Here is a 13,609-nt window from a genome sequence, read left to right as displayed (position 1 = left end):
TGAGGGCAAATCTGTGTACACAGCATACCTCAGCTTGACAAAGGCTTTTGACACAATCCCACATTTAGGTATAACTGATAAACTTAGCAAACTGAATGTAAAAACCTTTGTTGTAAGATGGGTTGCCAACTGGCTCACAAACCAGACACAAACTATCAAAGTGGGTGACTCCACATCAACCAGCAGATCTGTTACCACTGGGGTACCACAGGGGTCAGTGCTGTGCCCCCTACTGACTGGTAAATACTTCTCAGAAATTCAAGTCAAAACTAAGGGGTTGTGACTGACCAAGTTTACTGACAACTGCAAACTAGGTGCAATCATTGACTCCCCAAATGATGTCAGCATACTCCAGGAGGGTCTCACGCAGACCAGTGACTGTTCTATTAGTCACTATCTCAAACTGAATTCAAAGAAATTCATCATCATTCCCTTTGGCACAAACAATGTTCTTTCGCACTCAACAACAATACCCTAAGTACCCATAAAGTGGTAAGGGACTTGGGATCACAGATTGACTGGGATCTTAACTTCGACCACAACATGTCGACTGTAGTAAGGAAAGTTTTCCATGTAGTACAGTTGATTAGTAAATGCATCACCTCGAGAGCAAAAGAAGCTATAACCCCTATACTCTGCACTTATCCATCCCATAATTGAGTATAATACCCCATTTGGCGTGTACCATACTAAGCACCTGCAGCAATTAGAGAGACCTCAGAGGTTTCTAACAAAGAAGATCAAGGGGCTCCAGCATGTGCCTTACACAGACTGACTAAAGTCCCTGTCGCTATACTCTGTATTGTACAGACTTCTTAGGGGAGACTTATGCCTGGCCTACAGAGCAATCCAAGACCCACACTAATGAACTTGCTGCATATCTGTAAATCAAATGGGTCTAGGGCTAACATTACAGGGACTTAAATATGGCCTGCGACTTAAATAGGACATGCTGGAGGAACAGATTTATCTTCCAGTGACTGCCATGTCTTTGGAACAGGCTACCAATTCATGTGAAACAAAGCACCTTTATGACACTGTTCAAGAGGAATGTGGACAAGTGGATGGGGCACCATAAATTCGTACTGGGGATAGCATCCACAACCCTCCTGGACATGAGCAGTCATCACTAAATGGAATCTTGGGTATTGACTAGCACTTTTATGGTATTACATTTGGTTGAAACAGCTAGGCTTAAAATGATCTCAGTGCCGATAGCCTAGTAATCGCCTGTGATCCTATGAACTCAATCATGGCAGTAAAACAAAAGGGTAACAAAATAAAGTCATATGGAACAAAGGATCATTTGTTGTTAAAGTCATAATGGAAAACTGTAAAAAAAGGTAAGAATCTAAGTATGGCATGGATAGGCTACTAAAAAGCATTTGACAGTATCCCACATTCGTGGATAAAAGAGTGCTTAAAAATTTAAGACATACACCCTACACTAATTGATTACATTACGGGGATCATGAAACTGTGGTAAACCACTTTGCAGTTAAGCCATGAAAAAGGACGAATCATCATTCCATGGATAAAAATAGTTGTCACCACTTCTATTTTGTCTTGCCCTTAACCCATTAAGCTGTCTGTTTAACAGATTAGGCGATGGCTACAATTTAGCTCCCAGAAAACAACAAAGTATAAAGACTTCTCATCTTCTTTTTGTGGATGATGTAAAACTGTACACTTCATGAGGAATTGAACGCACAACTTCAAATGGTAAAAACTTGTTCAGATGATATAACAATGTAATTTGGTCTTGATAAATGTGCAAAGGCAACCTTTAAAGCAGGAAAGCCGCAGCACCAAGAAAACATCATCCTGGGACAGGAATGTGATATAAAAGAGCTTTAGCAAGAGAGAGTGGATAAATATTTGAGAATTGATAAAGGACCAACAATAAAACATGAACAAAACTTATTCAGGAATATTTTAGAAGACTAAAATTAATACTTAAAACACCACTGAAATCTGTAAACCAATTTCCCTTCCTGTCCTAACTTACAGTTTTGGAGTGATTGACTCGCCCCAAAATGTTCTGGATTGGTTGGACAGAAAAACAAGAAGAATGTTTCATGCTTATCAAATGATTTATAAAAATCAGTGGATACCAAGTCTATATATTTCCCATTCTAAAGGAGGTATGGACCTCCTCAAAATTTATTGCATGTATAGATCTGCAGTCACAGGACTGCATGCATATTTTCTGACCTCACAAGATCCAAATGTAGTGAAAGTTTTAAAACATGAGGAGAATAAGTCTAAAGTGACTTCCCTGCTTAGTTTGGCATCAGTCTCAAGGAGGAATGGAAATCAAACCAGAAGTAGATAAAAATCAGGCAGCAACCGAATGTGCCAAAAAAAAAAGAAAGAATATAAGGTGAAGAATCGGATGAGAAAGCAAGAAATGTGAAAGATGCATAAATATAGTTGCAAGTATAGGCAACTCTTGGAACAATCTCATGTTGATCAGGATTGAATGCAGGAATTTTTAAGGAGAGGCGAATTTAAATTAAAAGGCGAAAGGTTAATGTTAGTGGCCCAAGATACTGGACTGCGTACATGTTGGTTTATAATGCTCATTGAACATGTGGTAGAAACAAGACAACTGTAGGTTTTGTGAAACAGAATTGGAAGCAGTCACACATCTTGTTGCAGGTTGTGATACATTAATGGGAGAAGGACTGTATACTGAAAGGCATAATAGTGTGGCAAGACTGATGCATTGGGGATTGCACAAGCATTATACTGAAGTAGCTGAAAAACATCGGAAACATGAGCCACAAAGCATTATAGAAAATGATGAAGTTTATATCACATGGGATCACCCACTACTAACAGTTCAAAAAATAATTGCGAGAAAACTAGATAGAAGTGACAGTTCCAATAGTAGTAGGAGCAATGTGTCTTACAAAAAAGAATTTACAGTCATTCTTAGATATGTTAACAATACATATAACTTTGTATAAATTGCAGGAGTCAGTAATGGGCATATTACAGGTGCTGCAAAGAACACTTCTGGTTAACATCAAAGATTGAAACAATACTAATTTCATAAACTTTATTCGTACTTAGGCTTAGGAATGGGGTTCATTCCCATCATGGTATAAGAAACTCCAAAAGACTTGGAGAAATTAAAAAAATAGGGAACAGCAGTCAAGATGGCATGGAATTCTTCATTAAACTGCATTGCACAGATGCTTTGCTTACCATGGAGTTTCTGTAGCACCATACATCTTGTGTAATGAAGACGCATACAAGCCAAGCTGCATAGGGTACCCAGTGGAAGGCAGACCAGATGCTGTGATGTGACCTGGAAATACAGCTGACCCCCCCCCCATATATACCTTCTGTAATCCAGCAGTGTGCAAACCAAGCTGTATGAGGTGGCCACAGAGAGGCAGAGCAGGTACTCAGGAGCTGCTTGGAAGCACAGCTGTTTCCACAACACTGTTCACCAATGAAAATATGTAAAAATACTGAAGTAGACAGGGGTCGCTGATCTGTTGAGGGTAAAGATACCGAGACAGACAGGGGTCACTGATCTGTTGGGGGTAAAAATACTGAGATAGACAGGGGTCACTGATCTGTTGGGGGTGACACTTGGCTGCATGCCAAAATATTCCCCAGTTCTATCCAATTAGTCCATTTTTGATTCTGGTATAGCTAAGTGTAGCATAATGGAATGCTTATGTGTACTCCACTGTGCTACACTGTTTGTCATACTACAACTTAGTATAAGTGACTCACGCACATATATGACCTATGAAAATGTTCAGTACAAATCCCACCCATAGTTACAAAGATGGTTTTAGAAGACTTAGGATGCTGTCTGTGACTTTATTCTTGAGAAAGGATAGAAAAAAAATGTTGGTTTGGAAACTTTGGAATCAGAAGTTTATAATCACGTTACTTTTTCACTGATGTTTTCCTGGCAGCCCTAATGTGTCATTAACAGTAGAAAATAATTTCTGTCCCATGAAAGGTGTAAGTTTTACCAATCTGAATCTTAGATGAAAATAATTTGTTCCTTTGACTTAAGTGGCATATTGCATACTTTTATTTCTTAACTGTAATAATTTTTTCCAATTTTAGATCCCAGGGTTCGAGGATGGCTCATGTTGGATTCCTATTTACCCACATTCTGCCTTACTTTACTGTACCTTATTATTATATGGCTGGGACCAAAGTACATGAAGAACAGACCAGCATTTTCACTCCAGAAACTATTAATTGGATATAACCTTGCAGTAATGCTTTTATCACTATACATGTTAATAGAGGTAAGGTTTAACTTGACTAATGTGGAGGCTGTTATAAAATATATTTTCTTTTTACAGACCAGGAAAGGAAGCCTCTGATCATTCAAAATGTTAATAATAAAAACTGCAATGAAAACTGAACTTGACAGTTGGATCTAAAGTCTTTTCATGTAACCTGGAGTCTGTGTTTTAATTTGGCTCTTGTCCTAACACATTTATTACCAGAACTATTAACCTGAAAACAGTTTGCTTAGTAGTGCAAATCCCACAAAGTACCAAATCAGCTATCCTTGTTAGCACTAGACTGAATGCCTGAATAATTTGAGAATTAAATATAAATGAAAGCAGAACATGTCATACTCCTATGTAAGCATGATATCAAAGTGAAATAAATTGTGATAATAAAAACAGTACATTTGTAACATTATGTTTATGGAGTCAGTTTAACGCCCTTTCTCTTGCTTATTGCCATTATCAATGAATATTACCTCACAGCATTTTAGAAAATTAAAGTAAGCTGCGGAACTCAGAATTTTTAGTTGCACAACCTGAGGGGAGATGTTCCAGTCTTCTGATTTTTACAGGGGAATTGACATGCTTTTTTATGAGGCAGGTAAAGCTCTATGCCTAGTTGTTACTGAAAAGTAAAGATGCTTTTGAAGATCCATTAAAATGGCAAAGAATAATGCAGTACAAAGAGATATTAACTGTAAATGAAGCCCATCATACCTGTGCATGCCTTTTTCTGCAGCAGTCACAGATATGCCTTTCTCACATATGTAGATAATGCAGCAGAAATGGACTACACTTAAGTGCATCACGCCTGTACTTTTCTGCCGAGGTCACAAATGCACCTTTATCAAATATACAGTCATGAATAATAATAATAATAATAATAATAATAATAATAATAATAATTCACTTCAAACAAAACATAAAAAGTAAACTGAAAAAACTGATAAAGATTTTGAACCTGTGAGACCTGCAAGCATACCTCTCAGCTGTCTGAGATTTTGCAGAAAGTCCCAGATTTTGCCTCATATTTTTTCCATGCCCTTCATAAAGTTTTTGATTTTTTGATAAATTACATTGCTCCTGGTAAGATAAGGGGCACAGAGACATTGATTACAAGATGTGTGCACTTGTAGTGAGACCAGCACTAGAAATGGCCAGTTAGGAGTCAGTGCACAAATCAGTGTTAAATTCAAGGCATCTTCTAGTACATCGTTCTAATAATTTAGGTTAAGTAGTTAGTAACTTATCTGATCTTCATTGGTCCCAGTAAAAATGGGTTCACCATCTGCCTGTTCCCCTTCTGTTGCCAGAAATCTTGCACTAGGGAGTCTGAGGCAGTGTAGGAAATGCCTCATGTACAGTATCAATCCTTGACTCCTATCCCATACTAATACAGCTTATGAAAGATACAAACACTAACTCAGTTTGTAGGCTAGTCTCATAAACACACCTTATATATGAATAAACAGCTTGCCACCACATCCCAACCACACAACACTGGACCCACTTATTCTGAAGTTGAAATGAAATTGCTATCTGAGCCTTATAAACACTGCTTAGAAAAAAACTTAGCCGCATAGTACCAGATTCACAAATACACCCTCGTCTATACCCTTCACCTACACCTAAGAGAAGTTGCTCATGTTCCAAGCTCACTCTCACAAGACCTCCAGAGTTAGTGTCACACATGGCAATGTACTACTAATAATAAGTGACTCCAAAGTCAGACTCACTGATAGCCAGGTTGAGTAAAGACAGGTTCATAGTCAGCTATCTCTATGGTGCAAGGGTCATGACATAACCAGAGCCCTTAGTTCCTCCACCACAAACACAGGAATGATATGGTAGTAGCCCACAGGAAGATGAATGATTTTAAATGCTCTGCCCTAGGAGAGATGTATATCTAGTACCATGTTGCCCAATAATTCTACCATATTCAGAGATTACTGTAGAACCAAACTAATGCCTGAGGACCTGAAGAAATTCAACAACACTCCCTCTCTGTTGATCCATTCACTAATGTCATTATGGAAAACTTGACTTCTATATACACCTAACCCCATATATAGAGAAATCCATTTGGCAAAGTTTGGCTAGGGAATTCAAAAATAATTCCCAAAAATTTCTATGTTAGAACTCCTAAATAAATAAACTATAAAACTGGAAAAGAACTACTTCTTTCGTATAAAAGATCCTCCACCACCCACCATAAGAAGTTACTTAGGCAGGCCAGTAAAGAGTACAAGCACACCCAAGCCCACCATTTAGAAGTGGCACAGTATGCACTGAAAGTTGCTACTATTTTAATGTGGCATTTTTACCAGAAAGCCTTTTTAATTATGTTAGGAGTATTAGAAGTAATTCCCAACACTGCACTGAGCTCATGTCAAATACTGCTACGTATTCTAATCCTGAAGCTTTAGCTGATGTTCTAACTGAAAAATTCAGTTCTAGTTCACCACTCCAACTCAACTCCATTTTCCACCTCTCGAATCACTAAGCTCTGCTTCTTCCAAAATCACTATGAACCACATCCTAGAAACTCTTTCCAAAACTAAAAATGACAATCTAAACATAACCCCCTTGTCACTCATTGGGTTGCAGACTGCTGCCTGACTTAATGCACACAGTAAGAGTTAGTGGCATTTTGTCATCTAAAAGTTACATCTCTAATGGCATCCCTCAGGGATTCTCAGAGGGTTCCTTCCTGTTTGGAGTTTATTTCTGTGATTTGAAAGCAAATGTTAAATATCTAATACCTAGCCAAGTTTGCAGAAGACTGTAAATTTCTTACTATTACTGACCCCAAAATGAATACTTATATCATCCAAGGGGACTTGCCAGAAGTAACACTTGGGGTACCAACCATGGGCTTAAGCTTAATGCCAACAAATGTGGTGCTGTTACTTTTTTAAAAGACCCATGATGATGATGATAATCTGATGATTATCACATAAATGAGACTCCACTTACGGTATACTTAGATATCTAGGTACCTTCATTGAAAATAAACTGTCACTCAATCATTTTATAACACATAAATTTAGGAAAACCTTTTACCTTGTCCAGTTAGTTGCCAACGTTATACCTTCAAGATTTTTCCTTCACTGAAAGTGCAAAAAAGACCAAAAATAATTCCTCCATAGGACCTGACAATATACCTAATTTCTTAGTTAATAGGATTAAACATGCCCTTGCAGACTCACTCCTTAAACTGTTTAACCTAACTTTGGTTACTGATGATGGGTTTTGACCCTGATGAGTGTCTCAGTGCAGCAGTAATGTCCCTCTCTAAGGGTAACCTTGTAACTGGCATGGGTAGTTACAGACCTATAGGCCTTACAAGCCAAATTTGCAAAGCCATTAAATGTATTATAACTGACCTCATAAACTAAAATAGCAAAAATATTATTAGACTTGACTCTAAAACGTTTGGCTTTGTGAAGGGTAGATCCTGTCTATTAAATCTGGTAAACTTCTTCAAAAGGGTTACAGAGGCTGTAGCTGGTGGCCATGCAGTATACATGGCATATCTTGATCTGGCAAAGCATTTGACAACATTCACTGTGTTGGCATCATATAGATGCCAGCTACTTTAAAAATCAACCTGTATGAGGTAAGACGGATTGTAAAGTAGGTGACATACTTCACATGGTGAGAGTTGCAGTTGCCTCAACAGAATGTATGAAAGTGACCATCAGTGTACCTCAGGGCTCAATGTTGGGGCCTCTCCTTTTTGGCATTTATGTCTCAGATCACCAAACAATGGAGTAAGATATCTGACTCACAAAGTTTGCTAACTACTGCAAACTTGGGGGGTTGTTGTTAAGTTACCCTCTGACACCCAAGCTCTCCATACTGAATCCCTCCTAGTAAATTCCTAGTTTTCTAAAAATGGGCTAAAACTAAATACTAAAAATTGTGGCATTATTTCTTTTGGCAGGTGACTCCTCCCCTCATTGTACTGTATAAACAATACAACACATTACAAAACAAAACTGTAGTCAAGGACTTAGGACTAGGTCTGCTAATTACCGAAGAATATCATCAAGGTCTAATGAGGTAATCAATAGCTCATAGTCAGTATTGAGTAGACCATTTACTGAGTACAATGCCCCTTTGTGATGTATATTTCTAAACATATCAAACAATTAGAAAGGTGCCAAAGATTCCCAACCAAATAGACCATAGATCTAAAGTCCATGAGCTATTAAGAGTTGCTGATAGCTCTGTCCCCTTTTTCGGTGTCTCATAGATCTTTGAGGAGAGATCTTTGTCTTACTTACTATGCCATTAATGACCCAATTGTCCTGGACCTCCTTTATTTCCACAAGTTCAACATCTTCACCAATACTAGAACCGGGGACCTAAATGTTCATCAAAAATAAATAAAACATGTTGGAGGAATAGGTTTCTAACCTAGCAGCTCCCTAACCTCTGAAATAAAAACTTCCCAGCGTATGAAACAGTGTGACTCTCTATCTTCCTTAAACTTAATCTAGAGGACTGGATGGGTAGTCACAAATTTACTCTGGGATTGACTGGTGTGGTCTTCCTCGAGGAAGAAAGTGAGGCATGAGAGAGGGTACTTGCAAGATATGAATGGTCATAAGACTTGATGGCCTTGCAATATCTACAGAATTTATGAAATCTTTGAAGGCTGTCATAATCCCCCTCTATTCTTCCCCTTCCAAACTAATCCTAGAATGCAGCACACCATTTGAAATTGGCCCGGCCTTACCAAACACCTTGCCCAATTGAAAAAGATGGCAGAGGACTAATTTTGTTTTCTAATTAAGAAATCAGAGGAACAATTTCCCCCTTAGTTAACCAGAAAAGCTAAAATTCCCTCTTCCTTTTTCCTGTCTTGTGCTTGCTGCAGGATAGTAATCTCTGATTCCTCTTCCGGGTTATAAAGGAACCTGTCCCAGTAGACTTCCTGTACCTCAGAAACACTAGTGACACTAAAATACACACTCTAAGGAATCCAACCGTCACCAAAACATAAGTAAGACCTCTTTGAGAAATAGGTTCCTTACCATAAGAATCCCCTACTGAAGAAACAAGCTCCCATTGCATGTCAACCAATGTAACACAATGCTTCCTTCAAGTTATGCCTTGATAATTGAATGGGTAACCAAAAATTCAATCTTCCGGGTAACCAGTATGACCCTCACTGAACAGACTGGCAAATGTATTAGGCAGTATATGGTTGTACAGGCTACCTGCCTAGGAAGAACATATGAACCAATGAAAATGAATTTCATGTATAAAGAATTACTGTGTTTAATCACCATATGTAAAATAGAAATATGAAACAAGGTGGCCTGAGGTAAATGCTGTTCTCCTAGTACAGCACTTCTTTAGATACCTTAGAGTAACTGACTGACTTATCTGGAAGTGCCAGTACTCCCTCATCTGACCGAGTAACAGGCAGCATCTATGTAGCACTTCTGTGGATATATGGAGAGCAAGTGGCTTGTATCTGTTCTCATGAAAATTGGCAAAGAATAATTCAGACGAAAACTTTGCAACATACCTAAATAATGTTTATTGAAAAATGTACGAAAGCAGTAGCAAAAGTACTAAGAAATACTAAAGGACTCTAGCTAAGTCTGCAGATGATTGCAAACTAGGAGCATTCACTGAATCCCCAAAATGACTTAGCCATCCTGCAGGAATGTTTGTCCCAAACAAGCAGCTGGTACCAAAACCATGGACTGAAGCTAAATGCTAAAAATTCATTATTGTATCCTTTGGGAAGTCCTCTACTCCAAGGACCTACCACTTTGACTATATGCCTTTAAGAGTTGACCCAATTGTTGAGGATTTGGAAACTTAATGTGGACAGTGATCTTTGAACTTTTGACCAACAAGTGTCTATTGTAAGAAAGACCTTGTATATTGTGGAGCTCATACACAAAAGAATTGTATCTAGATCTAGGGATGTCATTGCCCCCCTTTACTCAGCCCTCTTTAGGCCAATCATTGAATATAATGCCCCCTTTGGCATGTATCTGTCCAGCCACATGCAATAACTGAAATTACCTCAGATATACCTTACTAAAAGGATACAAGGGCTAAACAACTTATACTACATGGACTGACTCAAAGCCCTATCCCTATACTCAGTATCCTACAGACTGCTAAGAGGTGATTACAAGGCAACCTCTGACCTAATACTGATGTATTTACTGCACATTACCAAGTCAAATGGCATCAGAAATATTCTGTCTGGGGATCTAAATCTCTTCTACTACATCAACAGAATGGTTTGGAAGGACAGGCATATCTCACAGAGGTTAGTGCTGCTCTGCAACAGACTCCCCAACTACATAAAAAAATGTTTATTCCTGTCCCTATTCAAGTGCAACTTGGATCTATGAATGGAAAACAGAAAATTTACCCCTGAACTGCCCCCTGTACTACTAATGGACAGAGACAGCTCCTAAATGCTTAATCCTGTGCATGAGTACACCCAGTTTATCTATAATATGATCCCAGTTATTCTCATTGGGGGTAATATATAATTATCAAAAAAGGATGGGTATAGACAATATTTAACCAAATAGGATAGGTTAATTCGACCACAAAAAAGGGAAACTGGCTAGGCTTAAATTGGCCACAAGAGCAGCTAGCCTAGCACTTACCTCTATGAACCTATAAAAATAATCCCTGGGAGTGCAGCTTTTCAGGCAATTTTCTTCTCTAGCTAACATCAGGGAATACTAATAATTACTCTCATTACTTCCTTCCAGCTTATCTAAATGGTTGGTGTTTAATAATTCATGAGCTTCTAGACCAGCATTAGTAGCCTTGTATCAGCACTGCTAAAAATTATGTGTCAAAATACTCTGTACAAATTTTCACTGGTGACCTTCAAAATAAGACCTTGGTATCACAGTCCCAAATCTGATGTGACAGTGGATTCTACAGGACATGCAATGGGTGGGCAAAAAATGTGAAAACTTTATAAGCATGTTCTGTGAATCAAGACAATCCTCTTTCCAGATGACCAGAGTGGATGGAAAAGATAGCAGGTCTTTGACAGATGCTTTAAGTGGGGCAGGATGTGTACTGTTCAAGGCATGAAACATCAAGATATGAATTTTAAATGTTGATTTCACAGCACCTGGCAACCAGTGCAGTCTGCAGAATACAGGTATTCAGAACATGGCATAATAGTCAACACTCTCTTGACAGAGTTTTGAGCCTACTGAGGTCACATGATTTCAACATTGAATAACCCAAGACAATGAACATTACAGTAAACCATCTGAGAGGAGAGCACATGAAACATGCTTGCCATGTCACTGGGATGAAGTAGATATCATTTCTGAAGATGTTTCTAAAGTGGAAGTACAGCAATTTGACTAAAGATGATACTTTCAAAATATTACTGATCCTACGCCTTAAATATTATGCTAATATAATCAGATAGCACAGTCATGTGACCAAGACAGTTATGCCTTCATTAAAGCTGCATGACGGATATGTTGGCCAGAAGACTTTGCAACTTAACAGTGTGATCTATTCTAATCTTTAAACCCACTGTAAAATAAGATATCACAGATACTTTTTCTTTCGTTGCCAGTACATGGTCAGAGTACACTCCCATATTCTTCACTCACATCACAAACTCTTGCTTGCTACTTCTGTAGTAAGTTACAAGGGTAAAGTTAGGAGCATTTGAAGGCCTACCAATTGCATGCATGGCTTTACCTCCATTTTAGCAAGACTATCGTCTGAGACATTTGCATGTCATCCAGCGAAGGAGGTCTTTCAAATAATCCATTGCTATAATAAGATAAGACACATACTTGTGAGTGAAAACATAACTGAATATTATCTGCACAGCATTGATATTTTGAATGTTCATCATGCTGATTATTGCTAAACTCTATGGGTTATACTCTGCATAGGATATAACAGTCATCCAGCTTCAAAGCTTCAGGGCAACTTCCATGCCCCCAAACTGTTAGCTTCAGCTAAGCTGACTGAAAAATAGGTTTGGATGTCAAGCCCTTCTGAGATTTCCTTCCACCAAGTAGAGCTTTCCAATGCAGACTTTTCAGCAGCAAATGTCAGCTAATACTGTTCCATTGCTGGGCAGATAAGTTATTTTTTGTTTGTTTGTTTTAACTACTTTGCAGACTAAAGCAGCTATTTTTAATAGACTGCTACATTCCTTTTATTTGCTTTCAAACAGGAGCACACAGTGTTACCTTTGTGACAAAAAAAGTTCTTAAAAGTCATTTAAAACTATTTGTCTGTGGAGAAATTGTATTTATTTTACTATTTTGGGATTGGGTAAAGTTTAAGTGCTTTTTATTCTGTATTTTTGAGTGAAAAACTGACTTTTGTGCAACTTTTATGTCTTACCGACTAATGCTAGTAAGCTTCCACAAGAAAGAAGCCCCATTTTCATCTAGGTCATGGAACGAACTATCTGGCTGTCGGTTAGACCTTTTCTCTAGCCAAAAAAGCAAAACATTAATTAAGCAGCCTTTGCCACCACAGCAGGTTTATAATTTGCCTCAGCAACAAGTGGGTGGGTCTGCTGTGGCCAAAAACTGACTCCTCCAACCACTAATCCTTTTCACTAGATCCCTCTGGTGTTAACCATATAGCGACTATGGACTGGGGATTAGCCATGTCCTTTGTGGTTGTTGGGGGTCCCCTCACTGGGAGGGGAGAGACACTCTTGTCTGTCTTTTGGGAGAGTGGGTAGGGAATATGCCTCCTATTATCCTAGATGTTATGCCCATCCCAGGGGAAGCTGTTGCTGACCATATTAGTTCATTTTGCCGCAACTTTCCTTGTCTCAGGGTCTTGTAATGCTATTCACCACTCTTATAAGATAGTTTATGGAAAAATGGATTCCTCTTTTACTGAATAAGTTCAAGATTTGGAATCTAAAGGGGCAGATGCAGGGTTTTCTCCTCAGATATTTGATTCAGATTCTGAGAAGCGTATTATATCTGAATCTCCCTGTGAGGGATTCTCCTTCTCTAAAACTGTTTCTAGAATGTGCCACTGTTTTCAGTGGGAGAACAATGAGGTTTCTCAGTCCCTCAAAAAGTACTAGTTGTTGTTATAATTGGAATTCCAGAACCTTCATCCATTACCCCAGTGCTATCAGCATTGGAAGATACGTCTGTCACAACCTGTGGTATTCCTGACAGCCAGGAACCAAAATGCAAAGAACAAGACAAGAAACCACTGGATAAACACTTTATATAAGTAAAGCTTTCGGATACAATCCTTTCTCAATACTAAACAATGCATAAAACCAGCTCTTTATATATATGTCCAAGTATATCACATGA

The 13,609-nt window shown here is 38.4% G+C and overlaps 1 protein-coding gene across 2 annotated transcripts in view; it reads left to right on the top strand.

Annotated features, from left to right (window-relative positions):
- ELOVL2 (ELOVL fatty acid elongase 2) overlaps positions 1-13,609 on the top strand; it is a 921,742-nt gene that overhangs the window by 478,007 nt on the left and 430,126 nt on the right. For both annotated transcript variants that reach the window (XM_044065398.1, XM_044065397.1), the window contains one exon: positions 4,099-4,286. In XM_044065398.1, coding sequence (XP_043921333.1) covers positions 4,122-4,286 — 165 coding nt within the window. In that variant the 5' untranslated portion in view covers positions 4,099-4,121. The remainder of the gene's footprint in view (positions 1-4,098; positions 4,287-13,609) is intronic.

The sequence above is a fragment of the Protopterus annectens genome, chromosome 3.part0 (genome assembly GCF_019279795.1).
Source record: "Protopterus annectens isolate FY-2018-M chromosome 3.part0, PAN1.0, whole genome shotgun sequence".
In the NCBI taxonomy this organism is placed as follows: Eukaryota; Metazoa; Chordata; order Ceratodontiformes; family Protopteridae; genus Protopterus; species Protopterus annectens.
Note: the sequence above shows the minus strand (reverse complement) of the source record. Positions and strands in the feature narration are given on the sequence as shown.